Source organism: Musca autumnalis, unplaced genomic scaffold (genome assembly GCF_047663935.1).
Source record: "Musca autumnalis isolate F117 unplaced genomic scaffold, ASM4766393v1 scaffold_5, whole genome shotgun sequence".
NCBI classification, from domain to species: Eukaryota; Metazoa; Arthropoda; class Insecta; order Diptera; family Muscidae; genus Musca; species Musca autumnalis.
In genome coordinates this window covers 71,153,107-71,174,037 of record NW_027412088.1, presented here as the reverse complement: position 1 = coordinate 71,174,037, position 20,931 = coordinate 71,153,107, and the positions used below count along the sequence as shown (strand labels likewise).

Here is a 20,931-nt window from a genome sequence, read left to right as displayed (position 1 = left end):
TGCAAGCAATTTTTGAAGATCTCTTCACACTTGAAACTCTCAATGTTTATTCTAAAAATCGCTTTCATTGAACACTCCATGCTTTCATACTATATTCCGAACCAATGGGTACTGAAACTATTTGGTTCCTTCACAGCAAAAAATTATAAAAGCTTATTAAAAATCGACCAACTAACATATTATTTTAATAAGGACTTGTCATCAGTAATCCGTAGTTTTCTCTTGGCCACTAAAAGTAAATAATTTAATTATACAACTAGTTATTCGTCGAATTTTAGTGGCCGAGAAATTAGTACTGATTTCTGCTGACATATCATTGTTAAAATAATGTGTTTGCAGGTCGATTTGTAATGAGTTTTTTTTTGCTGGGTTGCTATCCATCTCTCTCCAATTATGAATGAGTATTCTCAAGTTTGAAATCCCCCCCAACTGTGCTTTAATTTCAGATTCTCATGTGACACACTATTTACCGAACATCAAAAAGAACATCAACAACAGCTTCCCATCAAACAATTCATGTGTGAAATATGTGGCAAATGTTTGCCCAAACGAAAAGCTCTTACGATGCACAAATTCAAGGTGCACAAACCGAAAAAACCGGCACAGTGTAACATTTGCGATAAATGGTTTGTAACGCGTGATAATATGCGGTGGCATCGCTTCAATATGCATACCGCTGCCGATGTTGAACATCGTTGTGATGTTTGTGGCTTTGTGGCATCATCACCGTCGGCATTATATCAACACAATCGTTTCAAACACGATCCCGAAAAGAAACACAAATGTACGGCATGTGAGAAGGCATTTAAAACGCGGAAACAATTAATTGTAAGAAGATTTTTTTGGAAGATGGGAAGAAATTATTTTACACCATTTTTGGTCTGTTTTGTTTGCAGGAACACATGGCAACTCATACTGGAATTGATTTATACAAGTGCCCATGTTGTGATAAAAGCTTTAAATTTCAATCGAATTATACCAACCATTTAAAGCGTATACACCCCGAAGAATTTGCCAACAAGAAAAGAAACCGTTCACAACCCCAAGCTGTTATAGTGAAATATGACATAGAAGTCATTCATGATATCGAAGATTATGATATGGATTTGGCTTTAACAACAGATTATTGATAACAAGTTGTTTAAAGTAAGGTTGAGGGCGGAGGAAATATTGAAATTTATTTTTCTCAGAATGCAATTTGCTTGGCTATTGAAATGTAATTTGCATATATTTTTTGTAGACTTATTTAATAAAAAACTAAAATGAATTATATAAAAAGTTTCCAATTTTTTAATACAATGCCTGACTTACAGTCTTGTGTTCATAAATGCAGTATGTCTTCTTGTAGACAAATTATTGCGTTCATACTTGTCAAATTTGTGCAGTGTTACTACAGTCGGACCTCGATTATCCGTGATGGTCGGGACCGGAGGCATTACGGATAATCGATTTTCCCGGATAATGGGTAATGAAGTTTATAACGAAAAATAGAAGAAATGGAAAAAAGTCCAACATTTATTTTCTATCACGGATAATGGAGGTTCCCGGATAATCGATTCACGGATAATCGAGGTTCAACTGTATTTGTTTGGCTTCGAAAGTTCTTAAAATACTCCATGGCTTGGATAGTGGAAGGATATTTCATAAGTTATTTAAATAATCGATTCGATTTGAAGTTTTGAAGGAGTTAGTTAAAGTTAAAGGAGCTAGTTAAAGGAGATATCAAAAACCTTTAAACAAGCCACAAGCTTTGGTAGATGAAATATTTATTTTATATAAGTCTCGAACTGGGAAGCTGAAGGAGGCTCCTAACGTTCTTTAGTTAAAGAAGGCTTCAAATTTGGGTACTTGAAGGAGGGTTCAAAAGATCTTCAAATAATCCTCGATTTGGATACTTGAAGAAGGGTTCAAAAGATCTTCAAATAATCCTTGAGTGTGGTAGAAGCAGGAGGCTTCAATAATCCTTGATTTTGGAATATGTAGGAGGGTTCAAATAGGTTCAAAAGATCTTTAAGTAATCTTCGATTTTGGTAGACGAAAGGGCCTTCAAATATTCCTTAAATAATCCTCTATTTGGGTAGTTGAAAAAGGGTTCAAAAGATCTTCAAATAATCCTCTCTTTGGGTATTTGAAGGAGGTTCAACTGATCTTCAAGTAATCTTCGATTTTGATAGTTGGAAGAGGGTTCAAAATATGTTCAAATAATCCTCGATTTTGGTAGACAAAGGAGGCTTCAATAATCTTTGGTTTGGGTAGACGAATCCTCGATTTGTGTGGTTGAAGGAGAGTTCAAACAGTCTTCAAATAATTCCCGATTTGGGTACATGAGGCTTCAAATAGTCCTCGATTTGGGTACTTGAAGGAGGGTTCGAAAAATATTCAAATAATCCCCGTTTTGGGTACTTTAAGGATGGTTCAAAAGATCTTCGAGTAACCCTCGATTTCTGTACTTTAAGAAGGGTTCAAAAGATCTTAAAAAATCATCGATTTCAGTACTTGGAGGAGGGTTCAAAAAATCTTCAAATATTCCTTAAATAACCCTTTATTTTTCTATTTCTAATATTCCTTAAATAATCCTCTATTTGGGTATTTGAAGAAGGATTCAAAAGATCTTCAAGTAATCTTCGATTTTGGTAGTTGAAGGAGGGCTCAAAAGATATTCAAATAATCCTCGATTTTGGTAAACGAAGGAGTCTTCAAATCGATTTGTGTGGTTGAAACAATCTTCAATAAACCCTCGATTTAGGTAGTTAGAGGTTGAAGTTCCTCAAATAATCTTCAATTTGGGTATTTGAATGAGGGTTCCAAAGTTCTTCAAATACCTCGATTTTGATAGTTGAATGAATGTCCAAAAGATCTTCAAATAATCCTCAAAGGTGGTAGACAAAGGAGGCTTCAATAATCCTTCATTTTGGAATTTGAAGGAGGCTTCAAATATTCCTTAAATAATCCCTTTTTTGGGTACTTGAAGGAGGGTTCAAAAGAATTTCAAATAATCCTCTATTTGGGTAGTTGAAGGAGGTTTCAAAAGTTCTTCAAATAATCCTCGATTTGGGTAGATGAAGGAGGCTTCAAAAGTTCTTCATATAACCCCCGATTTGTGTGGTTGAAGGAGGGTTTAAAAAATCTTCAAATAACCCTCGGTTTGAGTAGTCGAAGGAGGCTTCAAAATCTCTTTAAATAATCCTCGATTTGGGTATTTGGATGAATGTTCAAATGACCTTCACGCAATCCACGATTTGAGTAGTTGAAGGAGGGTTCAAAGGATCTTCAAATCATTTTCGATTTGGTTAGGTGAAGGAGGCTTCAGAAAATCATAAACTACTCTTCGATTTTGGTAGTTGAAGGAGGCTTCGATATTCCTTAAATAATCCTCGAATTGGGTAGATGAAGGAGGTTTCAAAAGTTATTTAAATAATCCTCGATTTTGGTATTTGAAAGAGTGTTCAAAAGATCTTCAAAAAATCCTTGATGTGGATAGATGAAGGAGGCTTCAAATATTCCTTAAATAATCCTCGATTTGGGTATTTGAAGGAGGGTTAAAAATATCCTCAAATAGTCCTTGATTTTGGTACTTAAAAAATACCCTCAAATAGTCCTCGATGTAGGTACTTGAAGGAGGGTTCAAAATATCTTCAAATAATCCTCGATTTTGGTAGTTGAACGATGCTTCAAAAGCTCTTTAAATAATCCTCCATTTAAGTAGTTGAAGGAGGTTTCAAAAGATCTTCATATAATCCTCGATTTTTGTAGACAAAGTAGGTTTCAAATATTCCTTAAATAATCCTTGATTTGGGTAGTGGAAGAAGGGTTCAAAGGATCTTCAAATATTCATTAAATAGTCCGGGTTTTCGGAAGTTAAAGGAAGGTTCAAAAGATCTTCAAGTAATCCTCGATTTTGGTAGACAAAGGAGGTTTCAAATATTCTTAAATAATCCTTGATTTGAATAGTTGAACGAGGGTTAAAAGGTTCTTCAAATATTCCTTAAATAATCCTCGATTTGGTTATTTGAAGGAGGGTTCAAAAAATCTTCAAATAATCCTCGACATGGGTAAATGAAGGAGGGTTCAAAAGGTCTTCGAGTAATCCATGAATCCTCGATTTGTGTGGTTGAAGGAGGATTCAAACAATCTTCAAACAACCCTAGATGTAGGAAGCCTCCTTCAAAAGTTCTTCAAAAAATCCTCGATTTGGGTAGATGAAGGGTGCTTTAAGGGTTTTTAAATAATTCTTGGTTTGAGTAGTTAAAGCCTTCCAAAAGAGATGAAGGAGGCTTCATATAATCCTCGATTTGTGTGGTTGAAGGAGGGTAAAAAAGATCTTCAAATAATACTCGATTTTGGTAGCTGAAGGAGGGTCCAAAAGATCTTCAGATAATCCTCGATTTTGGGAGTTGAAGGAGCCTTCAAAAGTTCTTTAAATATTCCGCGATTTGGGTTTTTGAAGGAGGGTTCAAAAGATCTAGTAATCCTCGATTTTGGAAATTGAAGGAGTGTTCAAAAGATTTTCAAAAAATCCTCGATTTGTGTAGACGAAGGAGCCTTTAAATATTCCTTATATAATCCTCGATTTGCCTATTTGAAAGAGGGTTCAAAATAACCTCAAATAGTCCTCGATTTAGGAACTTGAAGGAGGGTTCAAAATATCTTTAAATAATCCTCGATTTGGGTAGTTGATGGACGGTCCAAAAGATCTTCAAATAATCCTTGATTTTTGTAGACGAATCCTCGGCTTAGGTAGTTGAAGCCTACTTCAACTAAAAAATTTAAAAATTTCTCAAAAAATCCTCGATTTAGATAGTTAAAGGAGGCTTCACAAGTTATTTAAATAATCCTCGGTTTGGGTAGTTAAAGGAGGCTTCAGAAGCTCTTTAAATAATCCTCCGTTTAGGTAGTTGAAGGAGGTTTCAAAAGTTCTCCAACTAATCCTCGATTTGGGTATTTGAAGGATATGTTTAAAGAAAACATCAAAAGTTCTTTAAACACTCCACGACTTGGTAGCTGAAGGGGGCTTCAAAAGTTCTTTAAAAACCCTCAACTTGGGTATTTGACTTTAGCTTCAAATTTTCTTCAAATAAACGGTTTGAAATTATGGCTTAATAATTTTCGGTAGTTCAAAAGTTTTCTAACATAGGCAAGACTTGGGTAGATAAATGAGTCTGCAAAAATTTCTTTAAATAATCCTCGATTTGAATAGTTGAAGGTAGCTTCGAAATTTCTTTAAATATGCCACGATTTGGGTAAATAAAGGAGCATTCGAAAGTTCTTTAAAGTAGTTGAAGGTGGCCGCAAAGTTATGTTTCAATTATATTGCTTAAGTGGCTCTGTTCATTTTTCCGTAGACCTGAGATAGGCTTCTAAACGTTTCGGTTTTCCGCTCTACTCAAACTTATACTTAAGTTTCGAGGTGACTTTCCATCGAAAATTATTATTCATCGGCAACTGTCGTCAGCAGTTTCAAAGCTTTGAACACTTTCATCCATTCTCACTACATGATCTTATTTGCTTGCATTAGCTCCAAGAACGCCACAGTGTCTTATAAGGAGTCAATTGTGTATGTCACTTGGGATTGTTTTCTGTTAGAGCGGCTAGCTTAAATAATGTCCTTTGCACAAAATGTCTAATTTATCCCCACAAACAAATAAAAACATCGTTTCCATCAAACGCTCCATGCTTTCATAAATTGTTGCTCAGTTACTCTTAATCGATCTTCTGAAATTGAATCCCAAATGTTTTTCATTGCAATTTCAGATTCTCCTGTGAACAATTATTGACTGAACATCAAAAAGAACATTCTTCGTCTTCTTCTTCTTCTCCCCCTACCAAAAAGTTTGTCGTCTGTGAACTGTGTGGCAAGGTCTTGTCTAAGTTAAAAGCACTCTATGCCCACAAACGTAAAGTTCATAAACCGAAACAACCGGCACAATGTGAGCATTGTGGCAAATGGTTGGCAACACGTGCCAGCATGTATGAGCATGTCTATAATGTGCACACTGCCGCCGGTAAAGAATATCGCTGTGATATTTGCGGCACTTTTGCATCATCACCTTCGGCATTATATCAACACCATCGTTTCAGACATGATCCCGAAAAGAAGCACAAATGTACGGTGTGTGAGAAGGCATTTAAAACCCGAAAACAATTGAATGTAAGCGGTTTTTTGTAACGAAGGGAGGATGTATTTTTCATTTTTTTTATTTTGTTAACAGGAACATATGGCAACTCATACTGGAATTGATTTATACAAGTGTCCATGTTGTGATAAAAGTTTTAAATTTCAGGCAAATTATTGCACCCATCTAAAGCGCATGCATCCCCTGCAATTTGCTGCCAGCAAGAAAAGAGGACGTTCACAATCACAACCCCAAACTGTAGTTAAATATGAAATAGAAATCGTTGATAATAATAATATGGAAGATCTTGAATTAAGTGCAGATTTATAAAGAAGATATTTTTCAAAAAAATGTTTAAATAAAAGTTTTATATTGTTTAATTATTAATTTTGGAATTAAAAAAAGTTTATCCAGAATGCGAAAAGGAGTATTCAAAAGTTGTTTAAAACTAGATTTGAGTAGTTGAATGAGGCTTCCAACAATCCTCGATTTGAGTAGTTGAAGGAGGGTTAAAAAATTCTTCAAATAACCCTCGATTTGGGTAGATGAAGGAGGCTTCAAAAGTTTTCTAAATAATCATCGGTTTGGCTAATTGGACGAGGCTCCCAATATTTCTTAAATAATCCTCTGTTTTGGTATATGAAGGGGGCTTCAAATATTCCTTAAATAATCCTCGATTTGTTTTTTTAAAGGAGGGCTCAAAAGATCTTCAATTAATCCTCGATTTGGGTAGTTGAAGAAGGCTTCAGAAGATCTTCAAAACATCCTTTATTTGGGTAGACGAAGGATGCTTCAAATATACCCTTAATAACCCTCGATTTGGGTAAATAAAAGAGACTTTTAAATGTATTTAAATAATCCTCGATTTGGGGAGATCAAGGAAGCTTCAAAAGTTTATTAATAATCCTAGATTTTTTTGGTTGAAGGAAGCTTCAAAAGTTCTTTAAATAATTCTTTAAACAATTCACAATCTGGGTAGCAAAATTTTTTTTAAATAATTCAAGACTTGGGTAGTGGAAGGAGGCTTCAACATTTCTTTAAATAATCCTCGACTTGGCTAGTGGAAGGAGGCTTCAACATTTCTTTAAATAATCCTCGACTTGGAAGGAGGTTGAGAAGTTCCATAAATAATCCACGACTTAGATATTTGAATGAGGATTAAAAAGTTCTTTAGATAATCCCCGATTTTGGTAGTTGTAGGTGGCTTCAAAAGTTCTTTAAATAATCCTCGATTTGCGTAGATCAAGAGGGCTTCAAATATCCTTTAAATGTTTCTCGATTTGGATATTTGAAGGAAGCTTTAAAAGTTCTTTAAATAATCCTCGATTCGGGTAGATGAAGAAAGCTTCAAAAGTTCTTAAAATAATCCTCGGTTTTGGTAGTTGAAGAAGGCTTCAAAAGTTCTTCAAATAATTCTTGATTTGCGTTGTTGAATGAGGCTTCAATTATTGCTTTAGTAATATTCGGTTTTTGTAGTTGAAGGAGGCTGAAAATATTCCTTAAATAATCCTCGGTTTTGGCAGTTGAAGGAGGCTTCAATTATTACTTAAACATTCCTTGATTTGGGTAGTTAAAGGAGGCTTTAAAAAGTTCTACAAATACTCAATTTCAGTAGTTGAAGGAGGTTTCATATATTCCTCAAATAATTTTCGGTTTGGGTAGATAAGGGAGGCTTTAAAATTTCTTCAAATCTTCGATTTGGGTAGATGAAGGAGGCTTCAAATATTCCTTTAACAATCCTTGATTTGGGTAGTTAAAGGAGGCTTTAAAAAGTTCTACAAATACTCAATTTCAGTAGTTGAAGGAGGTTTCATATATTCCTCAAATAATTTTCGGTTTGGGTAGATAAGGGAGGCTTTAAAATTTCTTCAAATCTTCGATTTGGGTAGATGAAGGAGGCTTCAAATATTCCTTTAACAATCCTTGATTTGGGTAGTTAAAGGAGGCTTTAAAAAGTTCTACAAATACTCAATTTCAGTAGTTGAAGGAGGTTTCATATATTCCTCAAATAATTTTCGGTTTGGGTAGATAAGGGAGGCTTTAAAATTTCTTCAAATCTTCGATTTGGGTAGATGAAGGAGGCTTCAAATATTCCTTTAACAATCCTCCATTAGGGTAGATGAAGGAGGCTTTAAAAGTTCTTTAAATAATTCTAGATTTGGATAGTTGAAGGAGAGTTCAAAAGATCTTTAAATAATCCACTAATCAGGTATACGAACGAGGCTTCAAACGTTGCTTAAATAATCCTCGATTTAGGTCGATGAAGGTGGTTTCAGAAGTTCTTTGTATGATCCTTAATTTGGGTAGTTAAAAGAGGCTACAAATATTCCGTAAATAATCATTGATTCTTCAAATAATCCTCGGTTCGGGCTTCAAACGTTCTTCAAATTCTCCTCGATTTTTTTAGTTAAAGGAGGCTTCAAATAATCCTCGATTTTGGGTTGTCGAAGGAGGCTTCAAATAATTCTCGATTTTGGGTTGTCGGCTTCAAATAATCCTCGATTTTGGGTTGTCGAAGGAGGCTTCAGATATTCCGTAAATAGTCTTCGGTTTTAGTAGTTGAAGACGGCTTTAAATATTCCTTAAAAATCTTCAATTTGGGTTGTTGAATGAGGCTTCAAAAGTTCTTTAAATAATCCTCGATTTGCGTAGTGGAAGGAGGGTTCAAAGGTTCTTTAAATAATCCTCGATTTTAGTAGGTGAAGGATGCTTCAAAAGTTCTTTAAATAATACTCGATTTAGGTAGTTAAAGAAGGGTTCAAACGATCTTCAAATAATCCGCGATTTGGTTAGATGAAGGAGTTTTCAAAACTTCTTCAAATAGTCCTCAAGTTGGGTAGTTGAAGGAGGATTCGAAGGATCTTCATATAATCCTCGATTTGGGTAGTTGAAACAGGCTTTAAAAGTAATCCTCGATTTTGGAAGTAGAAGAAGAATTCAAGAGTTCTTCAAAAAAAATTCTATTTGGGGTAGGAGGCTTCAAAAGCTCTTTGTAATAATCCTTGATTAGGGTCGTTGAAGAATGCTTCAAAAGTTCTTCAAATAATCCTTGATTTGGGTAGTTGAAGGTGGCTTTAAAAGCTCATTACATAATCCTCGATTTTGATAGTTGAATATTCCTCGATTTGGGTAGATGACGGAGGTTTCAAAAGTTTTTCAAATAATCCTTTATTTTGGTATTGGAAGGAGGCTTCAAAAGTTCTTTAAATAATCGTCGATTTGGGTAGATAAAGAAGGCTTCAAAAGCTCATTAAATATCCCCGTTTTGTGTTGTTGAAGGAGGCTTCGAATATTCTTTAAAAAATTCTGAATTTGAGTAGTAGTTGGGCAGATGAAGGAGACCTCAAAAGTTCTTCAAACAATCCTCAATTTGGATAGTTGAAGGAGGGTTCAAAGTATCTTCAAATCATCTTCGATTTGGGTAGATGAAGGAGGCTTCAAAATTTCATTAAATAATCCTCGATTTGGGTAGTTAAAGGAGGCTTCAAATATTCCTTAAATTAATTCTCGGTTTGGGTAGTTGAAGGAGACTTCGAAAGTTCTTTAAATACTCCTTGATTGTAGTAGATGAAGGAGGAGGCTTCAAATATTCTTTAAATAATCCTCGATTTGGGTAGATGAAGGAGGCTTCAAAAGTTCTTTAAATAATCCACGATCTGGGTAGTGGAAGGATGCTTCAAAAGTTCTTTAAATACTCCTCCACTTGGGTAGTGGAAAGAGTTTTCACAAGTTCTTTAAATTATCCTCTACATGGGTAGTTCAAAGAGACTTCAAAAGTTCTGTAAGTAATCAACCACTTGGTTAGATTAAAGGAAGTTTCAAAAGTTATTTTTAAAGTTGAAGAAAGATTCAAAATTTATTTTTTAATTAATCTTTAAATTGGAATTCAAACGGTAAGAGCCCGTCTTTGGTGTTTATCCCTTCTCCCCCCAAAGACATCGTTTCCATCAAACACTCCATGCTTTCATTAAGGACTATCTTCCACAAATTCCACTGTATTTCCATTACAATTTCAGATTCCCTTGCGAAAAACTTTTGAGTGAACATCAAAAAGACCACTCTTCTCCGAACAAAAAGTTCGTCTGTGAAATATGTGGCAAGGCCTTGCCCAAGTTAAAAGCACTCTATACTCATAAACGTAAAGTTCATAAACCGAAAAAACCTGCCCAGTGCAGTTATTGTGGCAAATGGTTGGCAACACGTGCAAGTATGCACGAACATGTCTTTAATATGCATACAGCAGCCGATAAGGAACATCGCTGTGATATTTGTGGCATGTGTGCATCTTCACCATCGGGCCTCTATCAGCATAAACGTTTCAAGCATAATACCCAAAGAACACACAAATGTACAATGTGTGAGAAGGCATTTAAAACGAATATGATATTGAAAGTAAGTCGAAGGAGGAAGTACTTCCTTCTTGGGGGAATTTCTTTTTAAAATGTTGTTCTTCTTTAACTTTCCAGGAGCATATGGCAACTCACACTGGAATTGGTTTATACAAGTGTGATCATTGTGAAACCACGTTTAAACATTATTCTAGTTATTTTACACATCGCAAGCGTTTCCATCCGCTGGAATATGCTAAGAAAGTTAAACGGACACAACCCACAGCTGTAAAAGAACACCAATTAATGGCTAATGATGATGATCATGATGAAGATGATTTAAAAGTAAAACAGCTAACATCTGATGATGAGGATTTACATGTTAATGAAATAAAAGCTGATGGTGGTGAAGATGATGATGATTTAGAAGTAACAGCTGATGCTGCTGATGATTTCATAATAGAATATGTGGCAACAGATGATGATGATGATAATAATTTTCAAATTTCATATGAAATTGAAACAATAGATAACACATAATTTTTAGCTTTGAAACTTAGTTATATATCGTCACCATAAATGCCGGAAGACGTAACCCACAAAAATAAAACTTTACAGGAGAAGCAAAAAACATTATAAAATGAAAACGGTGTTATAAAATATCGAAAATTTTTAGTATCGTGTTTTAAGACAGAGAAGAAATATATTTTTGGAAAAAAATTTAATTTTTTTCCAGAATGTTAGAAGCTGTGTGGGTTACGTCTTTTGGTATTGTATTTTTCTGAAATGCCAAACGACGTAACCCACAATTTATTGAGTATACATTTGAAAAAAGTAGTATAAATGAACAATTATAATTAAATTAGAACTAGTTTATTGGCCTACGCGGCTAAGCGAACTTTAAACTAGCAATCTGACGGTGTTGGGTTCAATTCCTAATCTTAACGGTGATATTTCAGTGGATCACAATTAGGTGAACCGTCTATTCCAACCAGCACTGCAATTACTTATAATATCAAGTGTATTAGACGATATTTAAAACATCAGATCCAGAATAATATATTTTTTGTGGTATTTAAGTCAATTTATCGACAAAATATAGTTAATATAAATTAAGTGATGTGTAACAATTTAAATGTAACTTTTAATTCTCATAAAGAATGTTGCCATAAATGTAATGACAATCACTTGGAATTAAGTGTTTTAAGTCTAGCAGGTGCTGAAGTTTCTTTTTTGAAACTTTTAGCCTCTGTGCGTATATCTAAGGAGGACCCATTGCCCCAAAATCTCCGGATCAAACGCTAATGATTGCAGTTTATTGGATCTCCTGTCTATTTGCATAAGTAAACAATACAGAAAAGTTGCGTTTTTCTCTGGACCTCATTAAAATCAGTTGAGTTTATCCAATCTCAAACCATTATATATGTTATACCACGGGTTGATAAGAAAATTTTTCGGCAAACTTACACTATAATCGAAGTTGTCTTTAAAAAACATCTTTATTTTAGACCGATGAAAAATTTGAGCATATACACGTTTTCGGGTCAACGTCTCATAAGACTTGTCACGTGCATCAGTTTTAGTTGCCATTTGTCTTCAAAATAACCACTTACTTTTTTGTTGTTCTTGGGAGGTTTATCTAAATCATGGTATAGGTCGGTCTTCAGACATCATCTTCAATTAGACACTTCAATCACTTTTTTTATTAAAACTTTCGACATTTTACCAAACCTGGGTTTTGCCTATGACCTGCGTATAAGGGGAAATATCCAAAAATCCCACAAATCTGAATTTTGGTGCAAAAAGTTATTCGAGTTACAAAAACTGCCTAAAGTAAAAGTTGTAGATGTAAAAATTAGCAACAAGAATGGTCTTTATAATTTTTAAAACGGAATCACCAGTCATGAGGTTTCGTCATCTGAGAGTCAAACTAAACATATAGGGAAATGAGCCGCATAAGAGTCGAACCGGTTAAAATAACCACGCCATGTGATAGGTATTTCTATAAGCTTCCAAACGACACCCACTTTGTTTTTTAATCCGGACTTTCGGATCAAATAACCGGATAACCGGATCCGCCCCAAAGGAAATTATACATTTCCGTAATCAGCTCAATATACCCTCCCTCTGACATTATATTTGCTGCAAAAATCAAAGACTAAATTGTTTGTACTGCTGTTTAATTTTCAAATAATGTGGATTACGCCTTTTGTGTTTTATGAAAATTACAGTATGCTGTTACGTCCTTTGGCATTTCGTGAATAGGACCGCTATTTTTAAACGCAGAACTTTGAAATTTTGCCAGAGCATGTATTTTAGCTTAATGTATCAGATTCCACCAAAAAAGGAATTTCAATTTTCTTGTCGGTTACGTCTTCCGGCATTTATGGTGACGATATGTAACAACATTTTGCTTTGAGCTACGTAGAAAAGTACCTATGTATGTCTAAGGACATATGTAGAAATATTTTCTATGTACTGTTATTTAATAATAAAAATGATTAAGTTTTCTAACTAAAAAAACCAATTTTTATTGATGTAATTCTTTAAATAATCGACCACCTTAAATAATCGTCGATTTGGGTAGTTGAAGGAGGCTTCAAAAGTCCTTCAAATAATCTAGGACTTGGGCTTTAAATAATCTACGACTTGAATAGTGGAAGGAGGCTTCAAAAGTTCTTTAAATGATCATCTACTTAAAGAGTTGAAGGAGGCTTCAAAAGTTCTTTAAATAATCTTCGACTCTAAGAGTTGAAGGAGGCTTTAAAAGTTCCACAACTTGGGTAGTGGAAGGAGGCTTCAATAGTTCTTTAAATAATCCACGACTTGGTTAGTACAAGAAGGCTTCCAAAGTTCTTTAAATAATCAACGACTTGGGTAGTACAAGGAGGTTTCAGAAGTTCTTTAAATAATCAACGACTTGGGTAATGGAAGGAGGATTCAAAAGTTCTTTAAATAATCCACGACTTGGATAGTACAAGGAGGCTTCAAAAGTTCTTTAAGTAATCAGCAACTTGGGTGTAGGAAGGAGGCTTCAAAAGTTCTTTAAATAATCCACGACTATTTAGTGGAAGAAGGCTTCAGAAGTTCTTTAAATAATCCACGACTTGGGTAGTGGAAGGAGGCTTCAAAAGTTCTTTAAATAATCCACGACTTGGGTAGTGGAAGGAGGCTTCAAAAGTTCTTTAAATAATCCACGACTTGGGTAGTGGAAGGAGGCTTCAAAAGTTTTTTAAATAATACACGACTTGGGTAGTGGAAGGAGGCTTCAAAAGTTCTTTAAATAATCCTCGACTTGGGTAATGAAAGGAGGCTTTAGAAGTTATTTTAATAATCCACGACTAGGGTAGCACAAGGAGGCTTCAGAAGTTCTTTTAATAATCCACGACTAAGGTAGCACAAGGAGGCTTCAGAAGTTCTTTTAATAATCCACGACTAGGGTAGCACAAGGAGGCTTCCGAAGTTCTTTAAATAATCAACAACTTGAGTAGTGGAAAGAGGCTTCAAAAGTTCTTTAAATAATCCACGACTTAGGTAGTGGAAGGAGGCTTCAAAAGTTCTTTAAATAATCCACGACTTGGGTAATGGAAGGAGGATTCAAAAGTTCTTTAAATAATCCACGACTTGGGTAGTGGGAGGAGGCTTCAAAAGTTCTTTAAATAACCCACGACTTGGGTAGTGGAAGGAAGCTTCAAAAGTTCTTTAAATAATCCACGACTTGGGTAATGGAAGGAGGATTCAAAAGTTCTTTAAATAATCCACGACTTGGGTAGTGGGAGGAGGCTTCAAAAGTTCTTTAAATAACCCACGACTTGGGTAGTGGAAGGTGGCTTCAAAAGTTCTTTAAATAATCCACGACTTGGGTAGTGGAAGGAGGCTTCAAAAGTTCTTTAAATAATCCACGTCTTGGGTAGTACAAGGAGGCTTCAAAAGTTCTTTAAATAATCCACGACTTGGGTAGTGGAAGGAGGCTTCCAAAGTTCTTTAAATAATCCACGACTTGGGTAATGGAAGCAGGATTTAAAAGTTCTTTAAATAAGAAGGAGGCTTCCAAAGTTCTTCAAATAATCCACGACTTGTTTAATGGAAGGAGGATTCCAAAGTTCTTTAAATAATCCACGACTTGGGTAGTGGAAGGAGACTTCAAAAGTTCTTTAAATAATCCACGTCTTGGGTAGTGGAAGGAGGCTTCGAAATTTTTTCAAATAATCCTCGGTATAGGTAGTAGAAAGAGGCTTCTAAAGTTTTTGAAATAATCCTCGATTTGGGTAGATGAAACAGGCTTCAAATATTCCTTAAATAATCCTGGGTTTAGGTAGATGAAGGCGGCTTCAAAATATCTTCAAATAATTATTGATTTGGGTGGTTGAAGTAGGGTTCAAAAATTCTTCAAATAACCCTTGTTTTCGGTAGTTAAAGGAGGTTTCAAAAGTTGTTCAAAAAATCCTTGATTTGCGTAGCTGAAGGAGGCTTCGAAATTTCTTCAAATAATCATCGGTAAAGGTAGTGGAAGGAGACTTCAAATGTTCTTTAAATAATCCTCGAATTGGGTAGTTGAAGGAGGATTCCAAATTTCTTCAAATAATCCTCGGGTTTGGTAGTTGAAGGAGGATTCCAAATTTCTTTAAATAATCCTCGGGTTTGGTAGTTGAAGGAGGCTCCAAATACTACTTTAATAATCCCCGATTGTGGTAGCCGAATGAGGTTTCAAAAATTCTTTAAATATTCATCGATTTGGGTTGTTGAAGGAGGAGGTTCAAAAGTTCTTTAAATAAACCTTGATTTCAGTAGTTGAAGGAGAATTCAAAAGATCCAAATATTCCTTATATAATCCGTGATCTTGGTAACTGTATGAAAGTTCTTTCAAATAATCCTCCATTTGGATGGATGAAACAGGCTTCAAATATTCCTTAAATAATACTCGGTTTGGGTAGTTGAAGTAGGTTTCAAAATTTCTTCAAATAATCCTCTATTTCGGTAGTTGAAGGAGCCTCCAAGTTGAAGGATGCTTCAAAAGTTCTACAAATAATCCTCGATTTGGGTAGATGAAACAGGCTTCAAATATTCCTTTAATAATCCTTGGTTTGGGTAGTTGAAGGAGGGCTCACAAATTCTTCAAATAACTCTTGTTTTCGGTAGTTGAAGGCGGTTTCAAAAGTACTTTAAATAATCCTCGTTTTGAGTAGTTGAAGGAGGCTTCAAAAGTTCTTCAAAAATGCTCGATTTGGGTAGATGAAACAGGCTTCAAATATTCCTTAAATAGTCCTCGGTTTAGGTAGGTGAACGAGGCTTTCTCGATTTGGGTAATTGAAGGAGGCTTCAAAGGTTCTTTAAATAATCCTCGACTTTGGTAGTGGAAGAAGGATTAAAAAAGGAGGGAGCAAAATATTCTTTAATAATCCATGGTCTGTTAAGCTTCAAAAGTTCTGCAAATAATTCTCGATAATCCACTATTTTGGGTACTTGGAGACATTTTTTATATAATTAATATAATGCTCCATTCTCATTGTTAAACGAGGCTTCAAAATGTCCTTAAATTATCCACGACACAGGTAGCTGTAGAAGGAATCGTTTCGTCCAAACACTCCATGCTTTCGTAAATTGCACAATAGGTATACATACATACATATGCTGAAATTGAATTCCGATTTCCAATATCATTACAATTTCAGATTCTCATGTGAAAATTCATTAACTGAACATCAAAACAACGAACATTCTTCTACTCTCCAAGATTTCGTCTGTGACATTTGTGGCAAATCCTTACCAAAGTTAATCGCCCTTAATGTTCACAAACGTAAGGTTCATAATCCGAAAAAACCGGCACAGTGTAAATATTGTGGCAAATGGTTGGCAACACGTGCCAGTATGAACGAACATGTTTTCAATATGCATCTTGCAGCCGATAAAGAACATCGCTGTGATATCTGTGGTCATTGTTCAACTTCACCATCGGCTCTGTATCAGCATAAACGACTCAAGCATAAACTATCATCCGTGGATAATTGCGAAAGAAAATACAAATGTACATTGTGTGAAAAAGCATACAAAACGAGTATGAATTTGAAAGTAAGTCGGAAAGGATTTCTGTTTCATGGATTTATTTTTGAAACGCTTGAGTTTTTTTTTTTTGTTTTCCAGGAGCATATGACATCTCATACTGGAATTAAAATATTCAAGTGTGAATATTGTGAAAGCTCTTTTAGACATTATTCTGCTTTATTTAATCATCGTAAAAGTTTCCATCCACTGGAATATTCCAGGATGATTAGACGGACAGTCCCTGATGCTTTAAAAGAACTCGAACAACAGATGGATGAGGACAATGGTGGTGGTGGCGATGATGTAAATGTGAAAAATGAAGTAATAGATGATGAGGATGTCAAACGAAGATACGAACCTAATGTTTTAAAAGAAAGCGAACTAAAGCTGGATTATAATGATGATGGTGGTGTTGGTGTAAAAGTGAAAACTGAACCATTGGATGATGATGGTTTAATGGAATTCGTACTACCGGATGGTGCCAATGATGATTATAATTTTCAAGCCTAGTTTGGAAATATTGAAAACTTAAATTATTAAGCAATCATGCCAGGCAATTGTAATCGCAAATAAACATTTATAAGAAGAGATTTTTGAAAGGGAATAATAGAAACATATCAGCAAGCATTTTCTTCTATTGCGAAAATATACAAAAAAAGTCATCACCAGGAGATGAAATCGCCATCGATGATGTCGTATTTTTAAGGAATGAGATAAAAAACATGAACAACTCGTTACTCTGCACATGTTGCATTAATATAATGAAATGTTTCATTAATGTAATGAAACAATTTCAGTAATGCAATGAAATGATATTAACCCAATCACTGCGGTGGTACCATATGGAACCACTTGTGTTATTTTACTTTTTGGAAGAAAAAATCCACATATTGAACATATTTACATTAATATTAGTATTTTCTAACAGTAAAGCATTACAGCTGTCTATTTGCCTTCTATAATTCGGTCATTCGGGTTCCAATTCTTGTCCTTAAAGCAGGATAGAGTGAAAAAATATGCATTTTTACACAAAACCTTCGCAGGGATTGGGTTAATGTAATACAACGGTTTCATAGAATGAATGTAACCGTTTCATAGCAATAATGAAGAAGTTTCATTGCAGTAATGAATATGTTTCATTGCAGTAATCAAGAAATTTGATTGCATTAATAAAGATGTTTCATTGCAATAAGGAAATTGTTTATCTTTAATCAATGAACAATTTTTTTCATGTAACGTAAAGTCTAATTTATATTGTGAAGTTTTTTCTTTTAGTGTATTTTTTACCACTTAAAAGTATCTACTTCGTAACGATTGAAAGTTACTGAGGCGATCATGTTTGAATTAGCAAAAGAGTTCATTTTGCGGTATCTATTTTATTGCCGCTGGAACAATTATTTGCCTAATGTGACCTTACCTTAAGTCACTATGTCACGAATTAAATACCTTTAAGAGGTAGGGTGTTGGTGGTTGCGATCAGCGACCAATGCTTTTTGTCGCCCGGTGTTGACTTTTTTATATATTTTTTAAGCAATTATTATGTTAATTTAATCAGTATTTTTTCGGAGTTTTTTTTTTAACTCAAATATTTAAAAAAATACGTTTTAAAAAACATTATCGCTATTTTTTTCAAAATGTATAATTTTCTCGAAATTTTGAGTCTTACAGCGTTCAGGAGTCTTACGGGGAAAGAAAACTGCTTTGTTGCAATAATGATTATTTTTCATTGATGCTATGAAATATTACATTAATATGATGAAATGTTCATTCATGATTTGAAGCCTTGCGTTGCCTAAAATTTAATGGTTTTTGGTTTCATATTTTGAAAGTCTAAATACTTTTTGAGTGGAATGAGAATTAAGTCTGCTGTATAATCCAGTCGAAATAGAAAAAATTCCCTCGAAGCTGAATTTTGTTTGAGTGCTGGGATTTATCATTAAATCCAATATCCTAAAAGCACCATCGATTCTATGTGTACCAAAATTCGTTATTGCATTAATGAAAAAGTTTCATTGAGTTTCATAAAATGACAATTAATGAATACGTTCATCAATACAACGTAAACTTCTTTATTAATGCAATGTAAAACTTTCATTAATGCAGTGAAATATTTTCATTTAATGTAACTGTTTCATAGTATTAATGTAACAGTTTCATAGTATTAATGTAACCGTTTCATAGCAATAATTAAAAAGTTACATTACAATATTGAAATCTTTCACTGAATTTTTATAAGATTTTCCCTTCGATTATACAGATTACATTCCTTTTACTTTTATATTGTATTTTGAGTATTGTAATGTAATAATAGAGAGTAATAAAACAAATAGAACAATGTCAATTGTTTGTGTAAACTCTTACCTTATTCCGTGTCACTAAGAAGAGTTATTACAGACATTTGGAATTGGGTAACAATAATTTTATTATTTTTAAATTGCACGCCCTTTTATGGTATTTTTTGTTTTAAGAACTGTCCAAGTATTTCCAATTGTTATATTAAAATATGCTTTTAGCCTAATAAACAAATTATTGAAATATATTCTATTTAGTTTTATTTAATAAACAATTGTGAATTTTATCCTGGCCAATCATAAATATTTCCCGCGAAATTTTCCGCACGGAAAATAATTTTAAAAAGTGAAACTCTTTTAAAATAAATATTTCAATTCGTTGAAAACTAGAAACACTTAATTATGGAATATTCTCGCCGAATCGACAAAAATGTACCATTCTTGGACATAAGATGGAGATAAAAAATTGTGAAATTGGGGAAAGCGAAAAAAATCCACAGGGAATTTTTATTCAAGATTGTACGTACGAGGCCTAATCGAAAAGCCTGTAGACAAAAAAAAAAAAAAAAAAAAAAAAAAAAAAAACAGAAACTCGAATATTTATTATCAAAAATATTTTTTTAGTTTCTAAAGTATTCTACAGCATGACTTGTACACTTTTGTAAGTGCTCAAACCTATTGTCAAAGCACTTTTTCCATTCCGATTCAGTCACCTTCAAAACATGGATTTTAACACGTCAACAGCATCTGGTGAGAAAACCGCTGACCACATCTTTTTTCCCGATGTGTGGGAATAAAAAGAAGTCATTGGGTGCTAATTCAGGGCTGCACGGCGGGTGACCGCGACCAATCAATTCCACGTTTTGTCCTTTCAAGAAGGCGCTCGTTTAAATCGATGTGTCAGAGCTTGCATTGTCAATATAATATTCTTAAGACTAAAATAAACAAATAAAAAAAGGATTCGCGTTCTCTTGTTCGTTTTTTTGATTTTCTCCAAAAATTTAAGGCAAACAAATTTTTGTGTACCACTCGCAATTGACCTTCCTACGTTGCTTAAGCAGAATAGTCGCCACGTGGCCAGTCTTGCAGAAGAAACAGGCGACCATTTGTTTTGAAGTGCTTCTTCCATGAACAACTTTTGCCGGATTTGGCACGTCTTTGAAGATCCATACGGTAGATTACTGTTTTGTTTCGGGTTCATATGGATAGATCTATGATTCAGCATCAGTGATGATCCTGTAAATGTTTTTTGAAACTCTCTAAAGATCGTATTTTTATACCCTCAGCCGTTTGGCTAAAGAGGGTAATACACTTTGATACGACCAAAAATGTGACTCATCGAAATAATGTGGTTGGACCCCAAATATGTTTGGACGAAATCGGTTTCAGACGATTTGCAGTCGATTGAGCAATGTTCGTCCGTCTGTCTGTCCGTCAGGTTGGCTGGCTGGTGCGCACGATAACTCTCGAACGAACCAACCGATTGGGTCCAAAATGTGACATTCGTAATATTTTGTCTAAACTTAGTTTAAGATCGAAGATGGACCATATCGGTCCACTTCATCCGGTTACTCCCCCACACAAGTTAAAAAATGTTCGCTTAAATGGTGCGCACGATAACACTCGAAGGACGTAATTTAATTGGTCAAAACTTTGCATATAGTAATATTACTTTCAGGAATAGATTGGGTCCAAAAACGGACTATGTCGGTCCACTCCTTCGAGTACCTCCGCCACAAAATTGGGAAAAAGTGAAGTTTAAGATCTCCTTTCTAATTGTTTTGATTTTTTCCAGCTGATTGTCCCTTTACGACGGTACAATTTCTTTCGGGGGCAAGTCCATACTTTCTGAGATAATGGCCTAAAAGCTCAAATCCGCAAGACAAGTCTCGCAGGCAGTTTGTGATTGGCTTTGCAAACTTTGGCAAACTTTGCACATCGTGGCTGACTTCCGTATCGTCAGTTGCTTTACAAATGACTGAAAATGTGCCAAGTATTATGTTTCTTAACTTAAACATCTTCAAATAAACCACGAATTTTGAAGAGTGGGGACGCTTCTAAAGTTCTTTCAATAATCTACGGCTTGTGCATTAGAAGCAGGCTTCAAAAGTTCTGCAAACAAATCTTGTCATGGGTAATTCAAGGAGACTTCAAAAT

At 34.6% G+C, this 20,931-nt stretch overlaps 1 protein-coding gene across 28 annotated transcripts in view; it reads left to right on the top strand.

The window, feature by feature from the left end:
- The window catches only part of LOC141387190 (uncharacterized), a 225,527-nt gene that overhangs the window by 74,458 nt on the left and 130,138 nt on the right, over positions 1-20,931 (top strand). The window contains exons 3-4 of one of the 28 annotated variants that reach the window (XM_073956457.1): positions 16,114-16,510; positions 16,583-17,073. The exons of 24 other annotated variants lie outside the window; for them this stretch is intronic. In XM_073956457.1, the coding sequence (XP_073812558.1) occupies positions 16,114-16,510; positions 16,583-16,993 (808 nt within the window). In that variant the 3' untranslated portion in view covers positions 16,994-17,073. Of the gene's footprint in view, positions 1-446; positions 829-896; positions 1,279-5,751; positions 6,149-6,209; positions 6,499-10,129; positions 10,506-10,579; positions 12,965-16,113; positions 16,511-16,582; positions 17,074-20,931 lie in introns of those variants that run through there. 3 more of the 28 variants (XM_073956458.1, XM_073956470.1, XM_073956473.1) reach the window with 3 other exon arrangements.